The sequence below is a fragment of the Microcaecilia unicolor genome, chromosome 2 (genome assembly GCF_901765095.1).
Source record: "Microcaecilia unicolor chromosome 2, aMicUni1.1, whole genome shotgun sequence".
Taxonomy (NCBI): domain Eukaryota; kingdom Metazoa; phylum Chordata; class Amphibia; order Gymnophiona; family Siphonopidae; genus Microcaecilia; species Microcaecilia unicolor.
In genome coordinates, this window is record NC_044032.1 from 393,675,545 (window position 1) to 393,703,297 (window position 27,753).

General features: G+C 45.3%; 1 protein-coding gene across 4 annotated transcripts in view; it reads left to right on the forward strand.

Moving 5' to 3' along the window:
• The window catches only part of CDS1 (CDP-diacylglycerol synthase 1), a 447,836-nt gene that overhangs the window by 78,678 nt on the left and 341,405 nt on the right, over positions 1-27,753 (forward strand). For all 4 annotated transcript variants that reach the window (XM_030190592.1, XM_030190591.1, XM_030190589.1 and 1 more), the window contains one exon: positions 22,137-22,233. In XM_030190592.1, the coding sequence (XP_030046452.1) occupies positions 22,177-22,233 (57 nt within the window). In that variant the 5' untranslated portion in view covers positions 22,137-22,176. The remainder of the gene's footprint in view (positions 1-22,136; positions 22,234-27,753) is intronic.

Below are 27,753 nucleotides of genomic sequence, written 5' to 3' on the forward strand. Positions count from 1 at the left end.
ACCCTCAACATTGGGGGAAACATTTTTCTGGAGTATGAAGGCAAGCCTTTGCCCTGACATTCTTCTGCACATGACCGTCAGCCTGGCAGGCACATACACATAGGCGGTCGGTGGCCCAACTGTTTGGGGAGGCTAATAGGGGCGCGGGGTTAGGGGTGGAGCTTAAATCCATAACTGTCTGATAACACACAGAAAAAAAAAGTCACAATACCTTTTATTAAATTTAGATATTAGATATGTATCATATGTCAAAGAGTAAAGTGGTTGCTCAAAACATATACTAACCACAATCGCTCAACTGCAAAACACTATGCACAACTTTGTGCAAAAAAAACACTCAACCTTACTGTACCATAAATATTACACTGGGCAGAACCTAATACACCAATATACCACTGTACGGAAAATGCAGACCATCAACAATATGAAACAAGGGATCATAATATGATACATGTAGAGCCACAGAACACCCTAATTCATGTTTAATGTGGGATAAAATGCCATAAATAAGTAAATAAATATAAACTTTTAATGTTGAGCACCTGATTCTAAAATTGGACATATTCCAAACACTATAATGAAAATAAAATGATCTTTTCTACCTTTGTTGTCTGGTGACTTTGTTTTTCTGATCATGCTGGCCCAGTATCCGATTCTGCTACTATCTGTCCTCTTAACTCCGTTTCCAGGGCTTCCTTTCCATTCATTTCTTTACTTCCGCCTTTCTTCTTCATTTCTTGCCCTACATCCGTAAGTAAAAGCTGGGTCCTCCACAGACTTGACTGTCCAGTGGATCCAGCTTCTGTCTATTTTCTTCCTCCATGTGTAGTTTTTCTCTCTTCCTTTTCCCTCATCTCATCTCCTTCCTCACTCTTCCCTCCCCTCCATCCATGTCCAGCAACCCTCCTCTCCCCTCCATCCATCCACCATGTCCAGCAACCCTCCTCTCCCCTCCCCTCTCCCATGTCCAGCAACCCTCCACAAACGTTATTTGTGTCAGAGGCCCCTTAGGCAGATTTCACTGGGTGGCACTACAGTCCTAAAAGATTCAGATGCCTCACCATGACCCCATAGGTGCCCTGCCATATGACTAGCTAGGGTGCTGCAACTCCGGCAGTCCTGAATGGTCAAACACACCAGTATCTAAAGGTCATGTTTATCATCATGTCTCATAATTCTGCCTTTTCTCAGGCATCCCACTGTGACAACAGTTTGTAATCAAAGAACAATTCAAAATGGAGCATACATTGCTACAGGAATTAAGAAAAATAACTAGAGGGAGAGAAAATGGGTACATCATGGCAAAAAGGTACCGGGAGGGGGTGTCTGCTCCCACATCAACTCTTTTTTTTCTCAATCCTACCCAAATTCCACTAGCCCTCATCCATCTCGCCAATCACTTGACGCCACCGACCTGCCTCTTCTCATTCAAACAGTAACAACCAGACCTTTTTTTCCTGCAGTTACCTGTCATGCACCACTCTACATTCCTCCCTCAGCCACCCCCCCCCCCCGCCCTCTGCATCCCTGTCTTTACCAGTTTCCTGTTCCAGCAGCCAGAGCTGCTGCCCAGCCACTATTCTCATTTCCAGCAGTACAAAACCAGCTCAGCACTTTCCTAATGAAAAACTACAGGATGTACCTAGTATAGGGCAGTGGGAATATATATATATTCTTTCCTAAACATATAGGGAGAGCAAGCATTTTAGAAAAATACATGTATGCAATAAGAGCAGCATCACTCAGTGCCTGATACATTTAAGCACTGATACTTATACATGTATATGGTGGTTTAAGTACTAGCACTTAGACCTATAAGCATCATATTCCACAAAATTCCATTTATTAAAGAACCCAATTTAGGAGTCAAGCTCTTAAAAGCAGGTTTAAAAATGTACCTGGTTTCTTTGAGGCGTGGGTTCTGGGGTGGTCCGGGTTTGCAGGCAGGTTAGAGCAGAAGAGGCTGTTGTGGCTGAAAGATGCCCCAGTTGTTAGAGGCCCAGTGATTTGAGTTCTGGGGCAGCATCAGGGCTGGCAAGGCTGCTGGTGTGGAGATCAGTGACGGGGAGGAGAGTGAGTGCTGGACAGGAGCAGAGACAGAGGTGTCAGGCTGCATTGACACGGTGGCAGAGGGGTTCCAGGCTGAAAACATGCGTGGTTTCTTGCACATGTGCTGGAGTGTGAGTGGCCTCTGCTGAGCATATGCACTTTTCCCTGCACATGTGCTGAAGGAGTCTAGATTGAGGCTGAGGGAAACCGGCCCAAGTTAGAGAGCTGAGCCAGTGACGAAACTTGTGCTCTGATTTATCCTCATTTAAGAAATAAATGGGTGAAAGGTTAGGTAAATAAACATGCTAGTGGCACTGGAAGTAAAGGAGTTACAGAAAACTCTTGAATGCTTAAGGATAACGTGCTCAAAGGCTAGAGCACTTTTATTTTGCTGGTTACATAGAGGCTCATGACTCAGATAGCAGAATCTGCTCAAAGAGATGATATTCAATAATTATAGGTTTATGTACAGCTACCAAGCACATGTTTAGATAATGTAGCACTGAGAGCAGCAGTCATTCAAGAAAATTAAAAGGTGAGGCTGCAGTACTATCAGGACGCAAGCACTGAAAATGTTTGTCTGTGTTCTCATCCCCAGCACAGGGCTAGGAAGCACATCTGGGAGCATGAGCAAAGTGGATGCCTCTGACTCTGGAAGCAGTGCGGCTGTCAGCTGGCTCGGAGGCTGAATGCACTCTGCAGGGTCTCTGCTTCCCAGGGCTGAACGCAGCCTTCGACTTGAGCACAGGGAGGCTTGAGAAACCTGTGTCTTCTCGCAGCACGTGAAGAAAGACTTCATGATCTGAACGGGGAGCAGCTTTTTTTCTTGGTTCCACTTCCTAGTTATGGCGGGGCACTTGGCTCCTTGTGTCATTGAAGCTGTGACCTTTTCTGCCGCCGCCCACCCCCCGCTGAGCCTGCCCTCTCAGCTCCCCGACTTTCCTGCAGTGGGTGCCCGGCGTTTAAACCTTTTTAAGTTGCAGTGACGGCTCACCTCCGCTCCAGTCTTTCCCTTCTCGCTTCTCGCTCAGTGTCCCACCCTCGCGGAAACAGGAAATACCTCATCAGAGGAAGGCGGGACACTGAGCAAGAAGCGAGAAGGGAAAGACTGGAGCCGAGGTGAGCCGTCGCTGCAACTTAAAAAGGTTTAAATGCTGGGCGGCCACTGCAGAAAGGTCGGGGAGCTGAGGTCGGGTTCAGCAGGGGGGTTGGGCGGTGGCGGAAAAGGCTGGCGAGGAAAGGTCACAGCTTGGCTGGGGAGGCTTAGCCTCCCCAAGCCTTTTATACGGGGCGCCTATGCACATACAAGCTCATACATTCCATAAAGGGTACAGGAAAAAATGTACAAATGAAATTTCAAGAGCGAACATAAACCTGATAGCCTACATAATAGCATTTATCTCACTGGGAGGCAGTTAAAGGTTTTTCCACACTTTCTTGTGCCTCAATAAATTGTAACAATTTTAAGGGTTCAAAAAAGACAGTTATTTTCGTTCAATGACACCAGACATCTACATGGAAATTTTAGTTTTAAAACCACTCCAAGCATAGTATATTTAGAAAATCAAAGTCTTAGGAACAACCTGAGATTTATAAATTTCCCCAAATCTCCTTTAAATTGCTCCTTTGGACATGTTGAGAAAATATTTGCTGGAGGTACTGGGAATCCCAGCGGCAGCTTTTCCACCTGTCGCTAGGGCCCAGTACATAACTGGAATAAAGAATAAAGTTGGACAACCTCAGGCTGCACCGGACTTAGATTTGACCCATTTCCTTGAAAGCTCCTTGGATATAGTGACTGAAAGGACTACGCTACTAGTTACCTTTGCATTAGAAATGGACAGAAACAACATTTTTCGGATCTATTTTCGCCATATAAATACGGAATTCCTGGGTTCAAGAGTCCAGATTTTTCCAGATTTGGCTAGAAACACAGAAAAAAAAGAAGAGAATTCCTGTCTTATAAGGCAAGAACTCTCAAGCTTGGAGCGGTTTTCCATCTTTTTCTTTTAATACGAACAGAACATGGGCAGCCGTTAGTAAATGCACGCTGTCCAATTGGCTTTCGGACTGCGTTAATAGTCTTTGCCCTGGCCAGGCTGACTCTGGAGAGTCATGTTATGGCTCATTCTCGGCTGTAGCTACACCAGATAGACCAAGTTCTCCGTTTCCATGTAAATTTAGTACTGTAGTCGATCTCTGAAAGATTTTTGATCAGATTTGCAGAACTGTTTTGTGGGCTTCTGTCTGCACATTCCCATGTCACTTCTACCTTCGGTGAAGTACACTGTGACAGCCGGTTTTGATGGCCACTTCTGCAGAATTTGATTGGTGTTAAGAATCCAACACCCTCTCCTATGCCTTTTTTCTTGTATCCTAGGCTCCACCTTCACTTCCAATATGTACGTAGTTTCTGATTGCAAACAAAAGGAAGTGAGGCAACAAAAGATGGATTCCAAAGATGTAATGTAGTACCTTTTAATAATTTCAATAATACATCAATGCATCACACATCCACTTATGATCTCTCATCCCCCCTAATTCCACATTACTCATACATATACTTACAGAAATATGTACACCATGTGCCTCTGTGTCTTAACACTGCCCTTAAGCTTCCCATTGTCTCCTCCCAAAGTCTCAATGTTGATGTCCCATTGTGATATTCCTAATGATAATTCGATTATCTCGCATAACTTGTACAATGTAACCCATAACCAATTTGTAACAACTGTATTCTCATTATTCATATCTTATTGTAAGCCACATTGAGCCCGCAAAGAGGTGGGAAAATGTGGGATACAAATGCAAACAATAAATAAATACAGTGGTGGAAATAAGTATTTGATCCCTTGCTGATTTTGTAAGTTTGCCCACTGACAAAGACATGAGCAGCCCATAATTGAAGGGTAGGTTATTGGTAACAGTGAGAGATAGCACATCACAAATTAAATCCGGAAAATCACATTGTGGAAAGTATATGAATTTATTTGCATTCTGCAGAGGGAAATAAGTATTTAATCCCTCTGGCAAACAAGACCTAATACTTGGTGGCAAAACCCTTGTTGGCAAGCACAGCGGTCAGACGTCTTCTGTAGTTGATGATGAGGTTTGCACACATGTCAGGAGGCATTTTGGTCCACTCCTCTTTGCAGATCATCTCTAAATCATTAAGAGTTCTGGGCTGTCGCTTGGCAACTCGCAGCTTCAGCTCCCTCCATAAGTTTTCAATGGGATTAAGGTCTGGTGACTGGCTAGGCCACTCCATGACCCTAATGTGCTTCTTCCTGAGCCACTCCTTTGTTGCCTTGGCTGTATGTTTTGGGTCATTGTCGTGCTGGAAGACCCAGCCACGACCCATTTTTAAGGCCCTGGCGGAGGGAAGGAGGTTGTCACTCAGAATTGTACGGTACATGGCCCATCCATTCTCCCATTGATGCGGTGAAGTAGTCCTGTGCCCTTAGCAGAGAAACACCCCCAAACATAACATTTCCACCTCCATGCTTGACAGTGGGGACGGTGTTCTTTGGGTCATAGGCAGCATTTCTCTTCCTCCAAACACGGCGAGTTGAGTTCATGCCAAAGAGCTCAATTTTTGTCTCATCTGACCACAGCACCTTCTCCCAATCACTCTCGGCATCATCCAGGTGTTCACTGGCAAACTTCAGACGGGCCGTCACATGTGCCTTCCGGAGCAGGGGGACCTTGCGGGCACTGCAGGATTGCAATCCGTTATGTCGTAATGTGTTACCAATGGTTTTCGTGGTGATAGTGGTCCCAGCTGCCTTGAGATCATTGACAAGTTCCCCCCTTGTAGTTGTAGGCTGATTTCTAACCTTCCTCATGATCAAGGATACCCCACGAGGTGAGATTTTGCGAGGAGCCCCAGATCTTTGTCGATTGACAGTCATTTTGTACTTCTTCCATTTTCTTACTATGGCACCAACAGTTGTCTCCTTCTCGCCCAGCGTCTTACTGATGGTTTTGTAGCCCATTCCAGCCTTGTGCAGGTGTATGATCTTGTCCCTGACATCCTTAGACAGCTCCTTGCTCTTGGCCATTTTGTAGAGGTTAGAGTCTGACTGATTCACTGAGTCTGTGGACAGGTGTCTTTCATACAGGTGACCATTGCCGACAGCTGTCTGTCATGCAGGTAACGAGTTGATTTGGAGCATCTACCTGGTCTGTAGGGGCCAGATCTCTTACTGGTTGGTGGGGGATCAAATACTTATTTCCCTCTGCAGAATGCAAATAAATTCATACACTTTCCACAATGTGATTTTCCGGATTTAATTTGTGATGTGCTATCTCTCACTGTTACCAATAACCTACCCTTCAATTATGGGCTGCTCATGTCTTTGTCAGTGGGCAAACTTACAAAATCAGCAAGGGATCAAATACTTATTTCCACCACTGTAAATATCAACAAGGCCAATCGCCTAATGTCTGACTTGACATGGCTGTGTTTTGGTGTGTGTACCTGTGTAAGGAGTCAAAAGAACCTTGAAAAAAAAATAAAGATGCTACATTATATGTTTGAAAGCCTTGTCTTTTGTTGTCTGTTCTTTTTGTTTGTCATAGTTTGTTCATTTTTCCAGAGACTCATTGCGAGTTTCTCTTCGCCTCATGTTGTTGCTCTCGGTAGCCTGGTAGCTAGGGATTTCCACATGTGAGAAACAGTGGCCTGCTTGTCCTCGGAGAAAGCAAAATTACTTACCTGTAGGTGTTTTCCAAAGACAGCAGGACATGTATTCTCACATCCCCTAATACCTTCCCTTGGAGTTGTATTCCTTCAGCTATAGTTTTGTACTTATAGTCCTGTGCTTGCGCATTGGGTGGGAAGGCACTTGCGCATGCATGATTGGATACTGCCAAAAACCTCTTAAAGATGTGCTGGGCATCATCCACATTGGGCTCCGTCGATGATGTCACCCTTATGTGCGAATACATGTCCTGCTGTCCTCTGAGAACACCTGTTTACAGTAACTTCACTATCTAGAAGGAGCAGAGAGGTCAGTGCACTTAACCATTCGGATTTTGCAGGTGCTAGCATTGCTAAGTTCATTGTATCCAAACAGGAAATTTACGAGATATGGGTGATAATTAAAACATTTTTAAATACAAGCAGAATGTATTATAAACCTCATTTAGAATTTGGACTGAACTTTATATTGGCCTGAGTAATGAGACTTTTTGCACAAGAAATTTTTTGTTAGACTGATCAGATGAATGTGTGGAGATTTTGTGATGTAGGGAAGGCAGTGTAGAGAAAATGTGAATAAACTATATTAAGGGCCCTGTTTACTAAGGCACGTTAGCGTTTTTAATGCTCCTACAATTAGTACGAGCGTTAACCGTGTAGGTCCCTATAGGGATATCGTAGGCGCATACATGGTTAACGTACATGAAAGATGCTAACACACCTATAACACTGCTTAGTAAACAGGGCCCTAAAGGTCTTACCTATTGAGCAAAATAAGCATGGAACCCTGAAGACTGATTTAATAGATTGAAAAAACAAATGACTGGCAGATGAATCAGAGGATTCCAGCCCATATAGCTTTTTTTTTTTTTTAAGTTGCAGGGGTCAGTGTACTTAAGCCTCCTTTTACTAAGCTGCGCTAAAAAGTGACCTTAGCATGTCCTAATGTGGGTATTTCCCACATGCTAAGACTATTTTTAGCACAGCCATGGCCATGCACTAACGTTGCCATGTGAGCACTTACCAATGCCTATTTTATAGGTGTTACCGCCTATAAAATAGGCATTGGTAAGTGCCATGGCTGTGCTTACATGCTAAACCTGCACTAATCAGCAAATGATAATACTAATGCTAACTGATTAGTGCAGAAACGCCCAATCTCTGTCCCTAGACACACCCCCTCTGTGAACATTTCTTTTAGTGTGCAGTTTGTGCAAGCAGACTGCAAAATTACCATGGAACACCTCAGCGTATCCCTCAGTAAGCCATTTTCAGCTGCAGTAAGCATGCACTAGTGCTTACTGCAGCTTAGTAAAACAACCCCATAGTGATTTAACTTGGCAAGGTTTCCCCTGCCCAGCTAAACCACTTGGGGCCAGCTAATATCTGATATTTAATGGCACTGAACTGGGTAGTGCTGCAGAACATCAGCACAGACACCTCACCTGTATTATTCTGCTTAGTGCTAGGGCTATTTGGGAGTGAAATCTGATTGGAGCCAGCCATTATCTGGGTATCAGCAATATTCAGTGCCAGTTTCTGGATTGCTAAGAGGGTGGATAGGACCACATGAAAAGCAGTCCTATCTTTGCCTTGTAAGTTATCTGGGCACCAGCACTGAATATTGGCTAGTACCCAGATAACTTCCAGTGGTGACTTGAAGAGTCCTATTGTCTTCTTCCCTCTCAGCCCCCACCAACCGAATCCAGTTTAACCCCCCCCCCCCCTCCCCAAGATCCTTTTTGCCCTAACACAGATACCTCTCGTGCACCCCCTGTAGGCCCTCTGAGCGTAACTTTCAAATCCCTGGTGATCTAGGGTGTAAGGGGCAGGAGCAACCCCCACTTGTTTGTTTTCATTGTGGCTTCAGATTCAAAATGGATGCTGAGACCTCTAGCAGTAGCTTAACTGATGATAGAGGTTGCAACAGCAATTTTAAATCTGGGTATGATGTGCAAAGAGCTCCTAGCACTCGGGGAATGAGTCCAATTTCTGCAGGCTAGTATAGCAGACTTGGAGGAGCTGAGGCAGACAGAGAGGCTTATAGAGGAAGCCTACAGGAATAGACTCCATCTTAACCAGGGTGGGACCAGACTGCTGGCATCGGCATTTAAAAAGGAGATAGAGCAGCTTTTAAACTAGAAACTGGGGGAAGGCCGACAGTTGCTCAAAAGCGCATGGTTCAGAATAAGGTATCTTTCAAAGATACCACCAAAACGGAAGATAGGGCGTCCTGATAGCGAGGTTGCAATAGAGAGCATCTTGTAAATCTGCTTTTTATTTAAAGACACCTGATCTATAAATAAAAAGCAGACAGATTTTCAAGATTGCATATTACCACTGTCAACTGCTGAGCAAGATATAAATAGGAACAACAAACATAGTTTGAAATATCTATATGCAAATGCTAGAAGTCTAAGAAATAAAATAGGAGAGTTAGAATATATTGTAAATGAAAAAAATAGATATAATAGGCATTTGAGACCTGGTGGAAGGAGGATAACCAGTGGTATATTGTCATACCAGGATACAAATTATATCACAGTGATAGGGTTGATCGAATTGGTGGAGGAGTAGCATTATGTGTTAAGGAGGGCCTTGAATCGAATAGACTAAAAATTCTACAGGACACAAAACACATCTTGGAATCTGTATGGATTGAAATCCCATGTGTAAAGGGGAAAAAGATAGTCATAGGAGTGTACTACCATCCACCTGGCCAGAATGAACAGACAGATGTAGAAATGTTATCAGAAATTTAGGGAGGCTAACAAACATGGGAACACGATAATAATGGATGATTTCAATCACCCTGATATTGACTGGGTAAATGTAACATCAGAGCATGCTATAGAGGTGAAATTCCTTGATGGAATCGAGGATTGCTTTATGGAGCAGCTGGTTCAAGAGCCAACAAGAAGAGGAACAATTCTAGACTGAGTCCTTAGTGGCGTGAATGATCTGGTGCAGGAGGTAACGATGCTGGGGCCAAATGATAACAGTGGCCGTAACATGACCAAATTTGATATGATCTCTGGAGTAAGTACACACAGGAAATCCAGTACATTAGCATCTAAGTTTCAAACAGGAGACCATGATAAAATGAAGAGTGGTCAAAAAAAAAAGGAGCAGCTGCAAAGGTAAAAAATTACATCAAGTGTGGATGCTATTCAAGAATACTGTCCTGAAAGCCCAGATGAGTTGTAATCCATGAATTAAAAGAGAGGAAGGAATGCAGGCCAATGAGAGTCAAAATGGTTAAAAAGTGAGGTGAAGGAAGCTGTTAGAGCTAACAGAAATTCTTCAGAAAATGGAAGAAGGATCCAACTTTAAATAATAGGAAACAGCATAAGGAATGGCAAGTCGACTGCAAAGAGAGTCTTTGAAAAGAAGATTGTATTGGAGGCAAAAATGCATAGTAAATTTTTTTTTTTTAGGTATATTAGAAGCAAGAAGCCAGTAAAGATCAGTTGGACTGCTAGATGACAAAGGGGTTAAAAGGGATGCTTTGAAGGCAAGGCCTTAGCGGAGAGGTTAAATGAATTCTTTGCTTCGGTTTTCACCGGGGAAGATGTGGGAGAGATACCAGTGCCGGAAATAGTATTCACTGCTGATGAGAAACTGAATCAAATCTCTGTAAGCTGGAAGACATAATGGGTCAATTTGACAAACTGAAGAATAGCAAATCGCCTGGACTGTTTGGTGTATACCAGCGTACTGATAGAATTGAAAAGTGAACTTGCAGAGCTATTAGTAATATGTAATTTATCTGTAAAATTGGGCATTACCATAAGATTGGAGGTTGGCCAATGTAACGCTAATTTTTTAAAAGGTTTCCAGAGGTGATCTGGGAAATTTATAAACCGATGAGCCTGGTGTCGGTGCCAGACAAATTGGTAGACCAATTATAAAGGTCAAAATTACAGAGCATATACATAAGCATGGATTAATGAGACAAAGCCAACATAGATTTAGTCAAGGGAAATCTTGCCTTACCAATCAACTACATTTCTTTGAAGGGGTGAATAAACACATGGATAAAAGTGAGTTGGTCAATATTGTGTATGTGGATTTCAAAAGGTATTTGACAAAGTACCTCATGAAAGACTCATGAGTAAATTAGAAAGTTGTGGGATAGGAGGTAATATAGTACTGTGGATTAAAATTTGAAAGTAGAATACTTCGGAGTCAGAGGTAACGTTCTTAGTTGGTTTAGAGGCTTCCTGACCACAAGATCTTACCAAGTGATATCTAACTCAAATACGTCAGCTCCATGGACACCTGAATGTGGTCCCTCAAGGATCTCCCCTCTCGCCAACCCTCTTCAACCTAATGATGACACCCTTAGCCAGGTTACTATCCAATCAGGACCTCAATCCATACATATATGCAGATGACGTCACAATGTACATCCCGTTCAAACATGATTTAAAGGAAATCACCAATGACATCAACCAAAGTTTCCAAATCATGCATTCGTGGGCGGATGCATTTCAATTGAAACTTAATGCAGAAAAAACACAATGTCTTATACTTCACAATATAACACAAGTACATTTACTACTATAACCACACCAAACTTTACCCTTCCTGTCTCAGACACCATGAAAATTCTTGGAGTTACCATCGATCGAAATCTTACACTTGAAAGTCATGTGAAGAATACAACTAAGAAGATGTTCCATTCAATGTGGAAACTCAAAAGAGTAAAACCCTTCTTCCCAAGGAACATCTTTCGCAACCTGGTACAGTCAATGTTGTTGTCATCTAGATTACTGCAATGCACTCTATGCTGGCTGTAAAGAGCAAATCATCAAGAAACTTCAAACAGTCCAGAACACTGCAGCCAGACTCATATTTGGAGAAACAAAATGCGAAAGTGCAAAACCCCTAAGAGAAAAACTACACTGGCTTCCTCTCAAAGAACGTATCATGTTCAAGGTCTGCACTGTAGTTCATAAAATCATTCACGGAGACGCCCTGGCCTATATGTCAGACCTTGTTGACCTGCCACCCAGGAATGCTAAAAGATCAGCCTGCACATTCCTTAATCTTCACTTCCCCAGCTGTAGAGGACTAAAATACAGACTAATACATGCGTCTAGCTTTTCCTACATGAGCACGCACTTGTGGAATGCACTGCCACTTAAAAACAATTTACGAACGAATTAACTTTCATAAATCTCTGAAGACCTGTCTCTTCAACAAGGCATACCACAATGATCAATAACTGAAATTGTAACACATCACCACTCTACCTTATATTCTGAATGTTTTCTTACTATATCTGTTTGCTTAATTCAATTATATCATTCATTTCTCTATGTAACGCCAATTGTATCTTTTACTCTGGAATGGCGAATGCCATGACGGAACATTGTAAGCCACATTGAGCCTGCAAATAGGTGGGAAAATGTGGGATACAAATGCAACAAATAAATAAATAAATGGTCAGTGTTCTAAATGGAGAAGGGAAGATGGTGGGGTTTCCCAGGGGTATGTTCCGGTACCACTGCTTTTTAACATATTTATAAATGATCTAGAGATGGGAATAACTAGTGAGGTAATTAAATTTGCTGCTGACAGTTATTCAGTGTTTTTAAACTGCAAGAGGACCTTACGAGACTGGGAATCCAAATGGCAGATGATGTTTAATTTTTTAAGATTTATTTACTGCTTTTTTAAAGGAATTCATTTATGGTGATGTACAGTAAGAATAAATCAAACATGAGCAATAGGCAATTACAGCAGTAAATATTCAAATACAAAGTATGGCATAGCATACTAGTTACAATGTTAACACAATATGTAATAGAACATTTTAATTGACAGTGAAGGGTATAAACAAAGGTGGAACATAAAGATAAGAGAGTAAGAAGAGTTAGAAAGTAAGGTGACTAAAGAAAGTTACACATGAGGTCAGAGTGATGGTTAAATATTATTTCAGCTAGGGTAGGAGTGGATAAGCATGTCCTTCTGAAGTATGTGCAGCCTGTGTCACGCCTTGTGAGTGAGACTAATAGATTAGTCATTTCTTCCATTAAAGACTTGGTTGAAGAGCCAAGCTTTCACCTGCGTCCTGAAGTAGAGATAGTCTTGTGTTAAACGGAGCCTTTCAGGTAGTGCATTCCAGAGTGAGGGGGCTACTTCGGATAAGGCTCGCTTTTGGGTATCACATCGTTTTCGAGAAGGTGTGGTTAGTGATAGTCCTGAGAGGACCTTAGGTGTCCTTGGTGGTGTGTAGAGATCATTCTATTCTTCAGTACTCAAGGCCATTTCCTTTAAGGACCTTGAAGATCAGACACTAGAGGCAGATGCAGCAACCAAACGTAAAAAAATCTAAATCGTTAAAGTCCCTAACGATTTTAAATAACGAAACATGCACCAAAAAAAAAAGTCACACATGCTGAGATTGGTATTGAAACGTACAATGTATCAAAGAATCACAATACACATCGTTAATCGGCCCCCAAATCATGCGCAGAGCAGCCAAGCTTATGTTTAGCTGGCTCTGCGCATAGCCACAAACAGTCAAAACACAGTCAAATCACAAGCACATGGCTCCCAAATCCAAAGGACGTCAGAAAACACATAAAAAAAGCCCAGTCTTCCATTCTCTAAACAAACAGATTCATCGCAAGCAGCAAAACAGCGGCTTCAAAATCCCGAGGCTTCTCCGTTCACACAGTGGCAGCATTGTTAAAAGCAGTTCTGAGATCCTCGCACCCCAGTCCCACAGAAGCACAAAACAGACAATTTAAACATTTTAGAGGAGGAAATACCTGCTTTGGGTTCTGGAGAGAAGGGGGTCTTCCTAAATTCACTGCCCAAGTCAAACTGCAAGAAGGCACGATCCGGCCTTGCCCCCCGCTGCTCCCCACTTTCCGCCGCTCCCCCCACCCCGAAAAGCAAACTTCTAGAAGCCCCTGCCCCCCTCCCTTCCTCACTACTCTCTCACCTCAGCTCCGCCTCCCGACATCCTCCGTCTGTGCCCCGCCCCCTTTTGGGGTCGTCGCCGCCATTCCCCTCCTCCATTGGGCCCCCCTTCCTCTTACCGGGCCCGTGCAGCGCCTCTCTCCTCTGTCCGAAGGCGCTGCACGGGCAAGAAGAAAGCTGAATCAGCTGATGCCTGCCTTCGCGATGGCGCGTCTTTCTCCTGCTGCGCCCGCCCCTGTCTGACGTCAGTAACCTACGTAGGTTACTGACGTCAGACAGGGGCGGGCCCAGGAGGAGAAAGACGCTCTATCGAAGCTAGGCGAAGGCAGGCATCAGCTGATTCAGCTTTCTTCTTGCCCGTGCAGCGCCTTCGGACAGAGGAGAGAGGCGCTGCACGGGCCCGGTAAGAGGAAGGGGGGCCCGATGGAGGAGGGGAATGGCGGCGACGACCCCAAAAGGGGGCGGGGCACAGACGGAGGATGTCGGGAGGCGGAGCTGAGGTGAGAGTAGTGAGGAAGGGAGGGGGCAGGGGCTTCTAGAAGTTTGCTTTTTCGGGGTGGGGGGAGCGGCGGAAAGTGGGGAGCAGCGGGGGGCAAGGCCGTCCGTACAGGACGCTCCTGATGAGCGCCCTTGCCCCCTCCCGATCCTTTTTTTATTTTTATTTTTTATGTGTTTTCTGACGTCCTTTGAGCCAATCACAGCGCTTTTAGCTCTGCTAATGCGCTGGGATTGGCTCAAAGTTTGTTTGTTTTTTCACTTAATGATTTTTCCTGGCACAGAGCTGTCCTAACGAGAGGTCCAGACCTCTCGTTAGTTTTCCTGCCTTTTTCCTGCGTAAAAGCAATCGGAAAAGGTTAGTGCATGTCGTTTCAATGGGGTTTTCACACTAATTGCTCATCTCCATTCCGTTTTCGTTAGCTGCTACTGTCGTCGGAAAATAGGCTTAAGTGCATGGAAAGGATAGGAAATTCTTCCCTGAGGGCTCATTTAACGATGAAAAACGTTTAGTGCATCTACCTCATAGAGAGGCAGATGCAGCAACCAAACGTAAAAAAATCTAAATCGTTAAAGTCCCTAACGATTTTAAAATAACGAAAAATGCACCAAAAAAAAAAGTCACACATGCTGAGATCGGTATTGAAACGTACAATGTATCAAAGAATCACAATACACATCGTTAATCGGCCCCCAAATCAGGCGCAGAGCAGCCAAGCGTTATGTTAGCTGCTCTGCGCATGCCACAAACAGTCAAAACACAGTCAAATCACAAGCACATGGCTCCCAAATCAAAATAAAAATAAAAAAAGGATCGGGGGGGGGCAAGGGCGCTCATCAGGAGCGTCCTGTACGGACGGCCTTGCCCCCCCCCCCCCGCTGCTCCCCACTTTCCGCCGCTCCCCCCACCCCGAAAAAGCAAAATTCAAGCAGCCCCTGCCCCCCTCCCTTCCTCACTACTCTCACCTCAGCTCCGCCTCCCGACATCCTCCGTCCTGTGCCCCGCCCCCTTTTGGGGTCGTCGCCGCCATTCCCCTCCTCCATCGGGCCCCCCTCCCTCTTACCGGGCCCGTGCAGCGCCTCTCTCCTCTGTCCGAAGGCGCTGCACGGGCAAGAAGAAAGCCTGATGCCTGCCTTTGCCCAGCTTCGATGGCGCGTCTTTCTCCTGCTGGGCCCGCCCCTTTCTGACGTCGGTAACCTACGTAGGTTACTGACGTCAGACAGGGGCGGGTGCAGCAGGAGAAAGACGCGCCATCGCGAAGGCAGGCATCAGCTGATTCAGCTTTCTTCTTGCCCGTGCAGCGCCTTCGGACAGAGGAGAGAGGCGCTGCACGGGCCCGGTAAGAGGAAGGGGGGCCCGATGGAGGAGGGGAATGGCGGCGACGACCCCAAAAGGGGGCGGGGCACGGACGGAGGATGTCGGGAGGCGGAGCTGAGGTGAGAGAGTAGTGAGGAAGGGAGGGGGGCAGGGGCTTCTAGAAGTTTGCTTTTTCGGGGTGGGGGAGCGGCGGAAAGTGGGGAGCAGCGGGGGGGGGGCAAGGCCGTCCGTACAGGACGCTCCTGATGAGCGCCCTTGCCCCCTCCCGATCCTTTTTTTATTTTATTTTTTTATGTGTTTTCTGAGGTCCTTTGGACCAATCACAGCGCTTTTAGCTCTGCTAATGCGCTGGGATTGACTCAAAGTTTGTTTATTTTTTCACTTAACACTTTTTCCTGGCACAGAGCTGTCCTAACGAGAGGTCCAGACCTCTCGTTAGTTTTCCTGCCTTTTTCCTGCGTAAAGGCAATCGGAAAAGTTTAGTGCATGTCGTTTCAATGGGGTTTTCACACTAATTGCTCATCTCCATTCCGTTTTCGTTAGCTGCTACTGTCGTCGGAAAATAGGCTTAAGTGCATGGAAAGGATAGGAAATTTCTCCCTGAGGGCTCATTAACGATGAAAAACGTTTAGTGCATCTACCTCAGAGTTTTAAATTTAGCCCTGTATTGTACTGGTAGCCAATGAAGTTTCTGCACAAATGGTTGTGATGTGGTCAGTCGCTTGCAACCTTCTATGAGTCTGCTGCAGCGCTCTGAATCAATTGGAGTAATCCAGTCTTGATATTATCATAGCATGTGCAACGGTATAAGATTTACCTCTTGATGTAAGGGAGAGAGGCAGCATAGCTGTCGCAAACAGTAGAAGCAGCTCTTGAAGGTGCTTGGATTTGGGGAATCAGAGTAAGTGTTGAATCTACTGCATTACCAAGGTTCCTGACTTGTGAAATGAGGGGGAGTTCGTACTTTCCAAGATTTTGATGTCAGGTGTGTATCCACTTGTGTTAGGGACCCAGAGAAGCTCGGTTTTACTTGGGTTCAGGCAAAATTTGTTGTGTTTAGCCCATTCTTGAATTGATGTTAGGTAATCAGTTTATTCAAGGCTGTAGGTAAATCAGGTTCAGTGGGTATAAGTAACTGCACATCATCCGCGTAGATTTAGAACTGAGTGTCCATTGACCAAATCAGCTCAGCTAGTGGCTATTGAACAGAATAGGTGACAATATCGATCTTTGTGGTACCCCGCAGGTCAGTGCCCATGGTGGCGATGAGTTACTGCCAAACATTATGGATTGTTGCCTGTTTGATAGGTAGGATCTGAACCAGGTAAGTACTGTTCCATTGATACCTGTTTCTGTCAGTGATGCCAGCATGATATTATGGTCCACAGTGTCAAAAGCTGCTGAGAAATCTAGCAGTACTAACACCGAGGTGAATCCCCTCTCTCGCTTTCTGTGAAGATCATCTAGTAGGGATACGAGAACTGTTTCTGTTCCATAACCGGCCTGAATCCAGATTGACGTGGATCTAGCCAGTTTCTCTCTTCTAGTCAATCATTAAGTTAACACAGGTTTGTGTCCTATAAGTTTCACTAGAATGGGATGTTGGATACTGCCGGTAACTTTCAAGTGTGTCCTGATCAAGGTTGGGGAACTACTGCCCTTTTTAATGCTGTTGGTAGTTGCCCATTTAGAAAGAGAGGCGTTCACAATTTGGTGGCGCCTTCTTTGAGGCCCATACTTGCCTGCTGCACTATCTTGAGGGCAGGGGTTGAGGGAGAAGGTAGTTGGTTGAAGGTCTCTTTAGGATTTTGTTAAGGGCTCTCCTCGGGTCATTAGGTTAAAAGTGTCCCATCTGTCTCTGTCAGGAGGGGGTGAGTTTGTGCACTCCTGGTTAACTGATTGGAAACTGGGTGGGATTGCCTGTAAATCTTGGCGGAGACTTTTAATTTTGTTGGCAAGTATGCAGCAAATCATTGTAGTCAGTTTTGACTGGCAGACTGATTCTGTTGTAGGGGGTTGCAGTAGGCCTGTTTACTATACTGAATAACTGCAGTGGCAGCCTGTTGCAATGCATTGAGAGAAATATTGGATTTTGGCTGCTGTTAAGGCTTGGGGGTACTTTGTCATGTGCTTCCTATAGTGTTAGCCTGTGTGATGCCTGTGAGAACCCAAACTATAGCTATTGATACAAGATTCCACATTAGGAGGTCACCACCCAGGAAAAGGATCTAGATTCATCATTATGTTGAAGCCCTCTGTGCCGTGTGCAGCACCATTTAAGAAAGCAAATGGTGTGACCACACCTTGAATACTGTGTGCAGTTCTGATCATCGCATCTCAAAAAAGATATAGCGAAATTAGGAAAAGTATGAGGAAAGGCTAAAGCGGCTAGGGCTCTTCAGCTTGGAGAAGAGACCACTGATGGGAGATATGATCGAGGTCATTACATAAGTACATAAGTAATGCCACACTGGGAAAAGACCATGGGTCCATCGAGCCCAGCATCCTCTCCACGACAGCTGCCAATCCAGGCCAAGGGCACCTGGCGAGCTTCCCAAACGTACAAACACTCTATACATGTTATTCCTGGAATTGTGGATTTTTCCCAAGTCCATTCAGTAGTGGTCCATGGATGTCCTTTAGGAAACCGTTCTAACCCCTTCTTAAACTCTGCTAAGCTAACCGCCTTCACCATGTTCTCCGGCAAACGAATTCCAGAGTTTAATTATGCGTTGGGGTGAAGAAATATTTTCTCAGATTTGTTTTTAAATTTACTACACTGTAGTTTCATCGCATGCCCCCCCTAATACTAGTATTTTTGGAAAGCATGAACAGACGCTTCACATACACTGTTCCATTCCAACGTACCTCTATCAGGTCTCCCTCAGCTGTCTCTTCTCCAAGCTGAAAAGCCCTAGCCTCCTTAGTCTTTCTTCATAGGGAAGTCGTCCCATCCCCGCTATCATTTTTAGTCGCCCTTCGCTGCACCTTTTCTATTTGCTACTATCTCTTTCTTGAGATGCGGCAACCAGAATTGAGCACAATACTCAAGGTGCGGTCGCACCATGGAGTGGTACAACGGCATTATAACATCATCACACCTGTTTTCCATACCTTTCCTAATAATACCCAACATTCTATTCGCTTTCCTAGCCGCAGCAGCACACTGAGCAGAAGGTTTCAGTGTATTATCGACGACGACCAACAGATCCCTTTCTTGGTCCGTAAATCCTAACGTGGAACCTGCATGACATAGCTATAATTCGGGTTCTTTTTTCCCACATGCATCACCTTGCACTTGCTCACATTAACGTCATCTGCCATTTAGCCGCCCAGTCTCCCAGTCTTCTAAGGTTGCGAGTAACGACTTTGAATAACTTTGTGTCATCAGCAAATGTAATTACCTCGCTAGTTACTTCCCTCGCTAATCATTTATAAATATATTAAAAAGCAGCGGTCCTAGCACAGACCCCTGAGGAACTCCACTAACTACCCTTCTCCATTGTGAATATTGCCCAATTAACCCCACTCTCTGTTTCCTATCCTTCAACCAGTTTTTAATCCACAATAGGACATTTTCCTCCTATCCCATGACCATCCAATTTCCTCTGTAGCCTTTCATAAGGTACCTTGTCAAACGCCCTTTGAAAATCCAGATGCACAATATCAACTGGCTCCCCTTTGTTTACTCCTTCAAAGAATTGAAGTAAATTGGTCAGGCAAGATTTCCCCACACAAAAGCCGTGCTGACTTGGTCTCGGTAATCCATTGTCCTTGGATGTGCTCTGTAATTTTGTTTTTTGATAATAGCCTCTACCATTTTCCCCGGCACCGATGTCAGACTCACCGGTCTATAATTTCCCGGATCTCCCCTGGAACCTTTTAAAAAATTGGCGTTACATTGGCCCCCCTCCAATCTTCCGGTATCATGCTCGATTTTAAGGATAAAATGCATATCACTAGCAGTAGCTCCGCAAGCTCATTTTTCAGTTCTATCAGTACTCTAGGATGAATACCATCCGGTCCAGGAGATTTGCTACTCTTCAGTTTGCTGAACTGCCCTATTACGTCCTCCAGGTTTACCGTGAAGTCAGTAAGTTTCTCTGACTCGTCCGCTTGAAATACCATTTCCGACACCGGTATCCCACCCAATTCTTCCTCGGTGAAGACCGAAGCAAAGAATTCATTCAATCTCTCCGCTACGTCTTTATCTTCCTTGATCGTCCCTTTACCCCTCGGTCATCAAGCGACCCAACCGATTCTTTTGCTGGCTTCCTGCTTTTAATATACTGAAAAAATTTTTGGCTATGTTTTTTTGCCTCTAATGCTATCTTTTTTTCGTAATCCCTCTTAGCCTTCTTTATCTGCGCCTTGCATTTGCTTTGACACTCTGTATGCCACTTATTGTTATTTTCAGATGGGTCCTTCCATTTTCTGAAGGCATTTCTTTTAGCCCTAATAGCTTCCTTCACCTCACTTTTCAACCATGCCGGCTGTCCTTTGGACTCCGTCTTTCTTTTCTAATTTGCGGAATATGTTTGGTCTGGGCCTCCAGGATGGTATTGTTTGAACAGCGTCCATGCCTGTAAAATACTGAGTGAAGTTGAACGGGTAGACTGGAATTGCTTGTTTACAACTTTTTTCAAAATACTAGAACTGGGTGCACGCTATTTTTATTTATTTGTTACATTTGTACCCCACATTTCCCACCTATTTGCAGGCTCAATGTGGCTTACATAGTACCGTAAAGGCGTTCGCCAGTCGGTTGATAACAAATACAAGGTTGTATTGTGGTCAAATGAGGTAGGTGTGTGTCAGGGCACCGTGAAGGTCATATGGAATGAAGATTGTATATTGTCCAGTACGATCATTGGTTGAGCTGTGTTGCTGGATGTGGGGATTTACGTTGGATCAGTGAGGTAAGCCTTTTTGAAGAGGTTGGTTTTAGTGATTTTCTGAAGTTTAGGTGGTTATGGATTGTTTTTACAGCTTTCGGAGTCCATTCCATAATTGTGTGCTTACGTAGGAGAAGGTGGATGCGTAAGTTGTTTTGTATTTAAGTCCTTTTCAATTTGGGTAATAAAGTTTAGGTATGATCGTGATCCGATTCTGTTTCTGGTTGGTAGATCTGTGAGGTCTGTCGTGTATCCTGGGACTACGCCGTAGATAATTTTGTGGACAAAGGTACATATTTTGAAGATGATACAGTCTTTCACTGGGAGCCAGTGCAGCTTTTCTCGAAGGGGTTTAGCACTTCGAATCGGATTTACAAAATAGCCTGGCGCTGTGTTTTGGGCAGTCTGGAGTTTTTTTGCGAGTTCTTTACATCCCGCATAGATTGCGTTGCAGTAATCTGCATGGCTTAGGACCATTGATTGTTTTAGGTTTCGAAAGATTTCCCTTGGAAGAAAGGTTTTATTCATTTAAGTTTCCACATTGAGTAGAACTTTTCTTTATTACGGAGTTTACTTAGCGTTCAAGGGTAAGGTTGCAGTCGTGACACCGAGTATTTTTAGGCTGTCTGAGGTAGGGAGGGGTGTGTTCTAGGGTGTTTATGGTTGTGGTTGTACTTATGTTGAGATGAAGGGATGAGGCAGTGTGTTTTTTCAGTGTTCAGTTTGTTGGAATGAGTTGCCCAGGAGTTTATGATGTTCAGGCCGTCATGATTTCATTGGTTATTTCTGTCAAGTCATGACTGAAGGGGATGTAGATAGTGATGTCATCTGCATAGATGAATGGGTTGAGACATTGGTAGCAATGAAGCTACTAAGTAGTAAATTTAAAACAGGAGAAATATTTCTTCACTCAACTTGTAATTAAAGTCTGGAATTCATTTCCAGAGAATGTGGTAAAAGCAGCTTAGCAGGGTTTAAAAAAGGTTTGGATAATTTCCTAAAAGAAAAGTCCTTAAGCCATAATTAAGATGGACTTGGAAAAATCCACAGCTTATTTCTAGGATAAGCAGCATAAAATCTATTTTACTGTTCTGGGATCTTGCTGGGTACTTGTGACCTGAATTGGCCTCTTTTGCAAACAGGTTACTGGCATGTAGGACCTTCAGTCCTCTCCTAGTATGGCAATGCTTAGGTTCTTATGTTCCTGTCCCGTGCACCCTAGACCACCAGGGATTTGAAAGGTAGGCCTGGGGGTTCTATATAGGATGTAATAAAACTTGTGGAGGGAAGGAAGGGAGATTGGATTTGGGGAGGAGGAAATTTGATGTTAGCAAAGCCCTGCATAAATGTTTTTTGTGCCAGGACCCCCCCCCCCCCCCCCCCCCCCGCATAAGTACTGCTGGCTCCCTCCAATCCACATGGCTCAGCATTGAATAGCCTGGTCTAAATTAGCTGGTGATTGTAAGCATAAAAAACATTCACTGCTGCCTGCTGATATTTATTTCTCAAATTTAAGAAAATTAAATCATATGTTAATTGCAACAAATTTGTTCATGTACTTAGGGTATCAGAAGCATGGTCTAGTAAGTTATTGGGATAAGTACCTGGTATAATGTCTTGCATTGTATAATTGTATCTGTTGGTAGAATTTCTTGAAACTCAGTGGCGGCAGATTGATACTAGTTAATTGAAAATATTTTCTTTCTATACTAATTGTGTTTGTATAATTGATGTTTTGCAGATGGAAAAACTGGTGGATTCGTGGGATTTTAAGTTTAACTATGATTTCATTTTTTTTCCTAATCATCTATATGGGACCATTTATGCTGATTCTTCTAGTAAGTTTGTTTTAATTGAAATTTTATGAAGCTTGAATACTTATCTTTTGAAGAAACTTAATTTGTCTGCCTTAATATTCATAGGTAGGGACCTTCATTATCATTTTAAACCAGTTTTTATCTTATTTTCAAGCCATCTAAAGCTTCTAGCTGCTACACAGTGGAAATGCAGGTGTGCTAGGGTGCCTGCAGAATGAAGCAAGAGCCAGTAAATGTCACAGTTTTAATTAAGGAGGCATCCTTTCTCTTTACCACTCCGTGCTTTATCCCTATAGCAAACAGGAGTTGTTGGTGAGTAGCATTTTTTTTTACTTGTACTGCCTTCTTTGTGGACTTTGTTCTGCATTTGGAACCATGAGGACCTATGGTTTCACAAGACTTGCTGGCTCTGCATAGTTTGGCTGCAGAAGGAAGTCTACAGATGTGGAGGCAGCAGTAGGAAATTCTGCCCACCAAGCTCCCGTGGCTACATATGGGAGGAAATCAGAGAGGAGGTATATACTGTGGGAGAAAGGGATCAAAGGTTGAGGAGAATAGATGATTGTGCCAGCAAACAAAGGACTGGGGGAAGGGATGATTGTGTTGTGTGAAGGGGCTGAGGAGAGGAGGAGTTTGCTATAGGGTATGAGGGGGGAGAGATGATTGCCTGGCTTCAGGTTTTCAGAGTATACTCCCCTAACTGGAAGACATCCTTTTCCCACAGATTATTTCAATCATTTTTGTTAGTAGCTTTATGTAATAAATGTTGAGAAATGTCTTGGGAGAGGGGGGAAATTTAAAAAATGAAAATGAAGGTCCCTACTCAAGAGAGGAAACAAGTGAAATAACCATTTTTTAAAACTAACGTTCCAGAGGATTTGGTATTTTGTACTGTAGTAGTGTTAGGACTGGAGGTAAGATTGACTATCAGAAGAGATCAGGTACAAATATATATGAAGGTAATGGCCACCTAGAATTTGTGGTAATATGTATAGTTCTTATGTGAAGTATTCTGGATAGTTAATGAAGCATTATACTGCTTTACAAAAAATATTACAGGATTTCTTTAAGAAATATCCTTGTGATGCCGCTCATAGGATTAGAGCAGAATATTGAATTTCTATTAATTTGGCTTGCATAGGTGTGTGTCTTTCTATTATCACTCTAATTCCTTGTCTCTTGCAGCAGATGAATCCAGGAACTAGTGAGTTAAGTCCGCCTACCACAGGTCGAGATAGGGATAAACTAAAGGCAGTGATGCCAGAGGGCCAGCTCCTTCCTCAGTTAGTATGTCTATCTCAGTAGGTGGTGGATGGCTTTTTCTCCAGCTCCTGGGCCCAAGGCCTCTGAGGGTGTTCCTGAGCTGGGGGGGGGGGGGGGGTGGCGGCGGCGGACTGGTGGTGTCCCTTTTGGCAGCACATGAAGTTGCTGGGTCCCTGCTGCACCTCAAATTCCCTCTGAACAGGCTTTTGCTGTTCCTTTCCTTCCCTGTTTGTTTCTGCCTCCTCAAAAAAAAAAAAAAAAAAAAGAGAACCATAGAATTTATTTAAGAGAAACACAGAAGCACAGGGAAGTGTGTTTTTGCTGAGAGCGGGTTTGTGTTATAGCTGTCCGAGTCCTGTTTTCTGTTGCCTGCTTGTCTGAGCCTGCCTGAAAGTGGAGTCGGAGAGTTTTTTTTTTCTTCGGCTCAGCTTTCAGTTCCTGCGCTTTCCCGGTCCGGGGTAAGTCATGCTGGGGTTCCTGTTCGGGGACAGGTGATGGCAATGGCGGCGGTAAAATGCTGTTCCCGATGTGGGAAATGGCATTCAGCGGCGGGCCTTTGCAACGCGGGGCGCACTGATTTGGCAGGACTTGACGGAGCGGTGCCCCCCCCCCCTCCCCGAGAGCGTGCTTTCCCGCCCAGAGCCTGGTGATTCTTGCACCATTTTTGGAATCGGTCGCGGAGCCAGCTCTGGTAGTGGTTTTGGGCACTCCGCGGGTAGGGGAGTCGGGGGGCCGTCAGGCACTGTGGGCTGTGGTGCAGGTGCCATGGCTGCGACCTCCTCCATTGCGGGGGAGGGGTTTTTGCCAGAGTTTATTTTGCTACTCCATCAGATGTTTTGTTGAAAAGGGCCTTGCCCCCCTCTCACGCGACTGCGACAGCTTTGGCCTTTGATTCTCTCAGGGGGTCTGGGGGTAACCAAGAGATATAGAGGACCCTGAGGTTGCGGCTTCTCAGGCGGTCAACCCCAAGATGGCTAGTACCAGACGACCTTCTAAGGCCTTTCTGGTACATGAAGCTATTGAAGAGTTGATTTCGGCCCAGTGGGTGGATCCGTATTGGGGGCTGAAAGTAGCCAGGGCTATGGCCAGGCTGTATCCGGTTTCAGCGGACTGTTTAGAGCAGTTTGCTCTATCTAGGGTGGATGCCCTGGTGACGGTGGTCACTAAGAAGATTACTCTTCCAGTGGAAGGTGGTGTGGCACTTAAGGATATGCAAGACAGACGGCTAGAGGCCTCTTTAAAACGTGCCTTTGAGGTGGCCGCTTTGACACTTCAAGCTTCTGTTTGTAGTTCTTATGCGGCTGGAGCTTGTCTCAGTTGGCTACATTCTGTCATGGATTTGATTTTGGAGTCTGATATTCCGGGAACTCCTCAGATGTCGCTGATGGATATTGGGCTGGCGTACTTGGCGGATGCCTTGTATGATTTGGTCCGTGCTTCGGCCAAACTCATGGCCTTGACCGTTTCCTCTCGGCGGCTTCTGTGGCTCCGTCATTGGGCCGCAGATATGGCCTCTAAGCAACGGCTCATTAAATTGCCTTTCCGAGGGAAATTGCTTTTTGGGGAAGATCTGGAAAAGAGTGTTAAAGCTTTGGGGGATTCCAAATTTGTGTCTTCCGGAGGATAGACCCAAGTCTACTTCCAGGTAGGGAGCCTCGAGGTCACGTTTCAGAGAGACGCGACGGTATCGCCTGGGGCGCTCCAACGCAGCCTTTCAGCATCCTTGTTTTGGGCAGCGTTTTTCCTTTCGCAACGAGAAGCATCCGGCTGGACCCCCCCCCCCTCTCGTCAGGGGGCTCCTTCTTGGGCCTCCCAATGATGGGGCGCAGGTCCACTTGGGAGGAGAGCAGATCGGTGGTCAGCTTTCTCTGTTTCTTCCAGAGTGGGCCAGAATTACTTCAGACCAGTGGGTCCTCGATGTGGTGCGAGAAGGTTACAAGCTAGAATCGTGTGTATCGCAGGCCAGGAGGACAGCGGTTCTGCAGTGTTTGCGAGACCTGCTAAGGATAGGGGCTAACGTGCCTGTTCCTCCTCTTGAAAGGTGCACAGGTCAGTGCTCCATCTTCTTTCTGGTTCCAAAGAAGGGAGGGGCCTTTCGGCCTATTCTCGATCTTAGAAAAGTAAACCAGTTTTTGCGGGTTCATCACTTCCGCATGGAGACATTGACAGATATTGCTGCTGTTCAACCAGGCAAGTTTTTGATGGCTCTCGATGTGAGGGAAGCTTACCTGCACATTTCCCATTTGGCAGCCCCATCAGAGATTTCTCAGATTTGCGGTGCTTTCTCAGCACTTCCAGTTTCGGCCCTTCCTTTCAGAACGGCCGCTGCCCCACGCACTTTTTCCAAGGTCATGGTGGTGGTGGCGGCGTTCCTGCGGAAGGAGGGGATTAGAGTGCATCCATATCTCAACGACTGGCTGATTCGGGCGACGACAGCAGAGGAGAGTCAAGTGGTCGCCAACCGAGTGATTGCGGTGTTGCAATCCTTAGGTTGGGTGGTCAATATGGACAAGTCATCTGGTTCCTACTCAAGAGTCTGGTGTATCTTGGAGTGCAATTCGATACGAAGAGGAGGAAGGTGTTTCTCCCCGAGGGGCGAAGGATCAAATTGCTTTCTCAGGTATGGACCTTATTGAGTCGTCGCGCTCCCCAAGTGTGGGACTATGTTCAGCTCCTCGGTTCCATGACGGCGACCTTGGCTGTCATTTCATGGGCAAGAGCAGATGGTCGCCGTCGTCGCTGTATTATCAACGACGCCTTCCTTGGTCGAGCCGGGCCAGGGACAGTCTCGCGTGGTGGCTCCAGTCAGCCAATTTGGAGAAGGGTGTTTCTCTGACGTCTCCCAATTGGGTGATAGTCGTGACGGATGCCAGCCTTGCGGGCTGGGGAGCCCATTGTCTTCATTGAGTAGCCCAGGGATCGTGGACCCCTCTTGAGGCATCTTGGCCGATAAATTGTCTGGAGTTGCGAGGAGTCGTGAATGCACTGCGGAGTTTTTAGGACCTTCTGCAGGGGCAGGCGGTTCGTGTATTCTCGGACAACACCACGACGGTGGCCTACATCAATCGGCAGGGGGGCTCTCGAATTCCAGTCTTCCCTTGGCAGTGGAAGCATTTTGTCTTTTAGTATGGGCGGAAGCGCATGTTCAGAGTCTTTTGGCAGCTCACATTGCAGGTCAAGACAATGTTCAAGCAGATTTTCTCAGCCGGACTCTTTTGGACGCAGCGGAATGGATGCTGTCGGACTCTGCTTTTCGGCTGATCTGTCAACGTTGGGGAAGATCAGTAATGGATCTCATGGCCATGGCTTGCAATGCCAAAGTTCCCCAGTTCTTCAGCCATAAACGGCAGCCAAGATCCACAGGGTTGGACACTTTTCTCCAGCCATGGCCGGAACAACAGCTACTGTATGTTTTTCCTCTATGGCCTCTGATAGGTAGAGTTCTTGGCCGCATAGGGTGGCATCGGGGGCCGGTCGTTCTAGTGGCCCCAGACTGGCCCTGACGGCCGTGGTATGCGGATCTCGTTCGAGCACTCTCAGAGCCCCCATTGTGACTTCCAGCGACTCCCGATCTGCTGCATCTAAGGCCAGTTCAGATGGAAAATCCCTCCCGCTTTGGTCTTATGGCCTGGCTATTGAGAGGTGGCAGCTGAGGAAGAAGGGATTTTCAGGACCAGTCATTGCCACTCTTTTGGGGGCACGGAAGCAGTCTACTTCAGCAGCGTACGTGCGAGTATGGAAAGCTTTCTCGGCGTGGTGTGCTTTGCGTGCTGAATCGCCTTTTCGGGCGGACATTCCGGTTATTCTGGAGTTCCTTCAGGATGGTCTTCAAAAGGGATTGGCATATAATTCCCTTCGAGTGCAGGTGGCCACGCTAGCTTGTTTTAGGGGCAAACTGGACGGTTCCTCTTTAGCAGCTCACTCTGATGTGGTCCGTTTCCTATGCGGGGCTCTTTGGCTTCGGCCTGCTCTGCGGCAGCTGTGCCTGGTGTGGCATTTGAATGTGGTACTGCGAGCCCTCCAGGCCCCACCGTTTGAGGTTTCTGAGAAGGATCTAACATTTAAGACAGTGTTTTTGGTGGCCATTGCTTCGGCTAGGAGGATTTCTGAAATTCAGGCTTTGTCTTCCAGAGATCCTTTTTTGCAGTTTTCTGAAGCAGGGGTGTCGATGCGGACGGAGCTGTCATTTCTACCTAAAGTGGTTTCGGCTTTCCATGTCAGTCATGCGGTTTATCTTCCGTCTTTTCGAAGAGAGGATTATCCGGGGGAGTTTTGCGC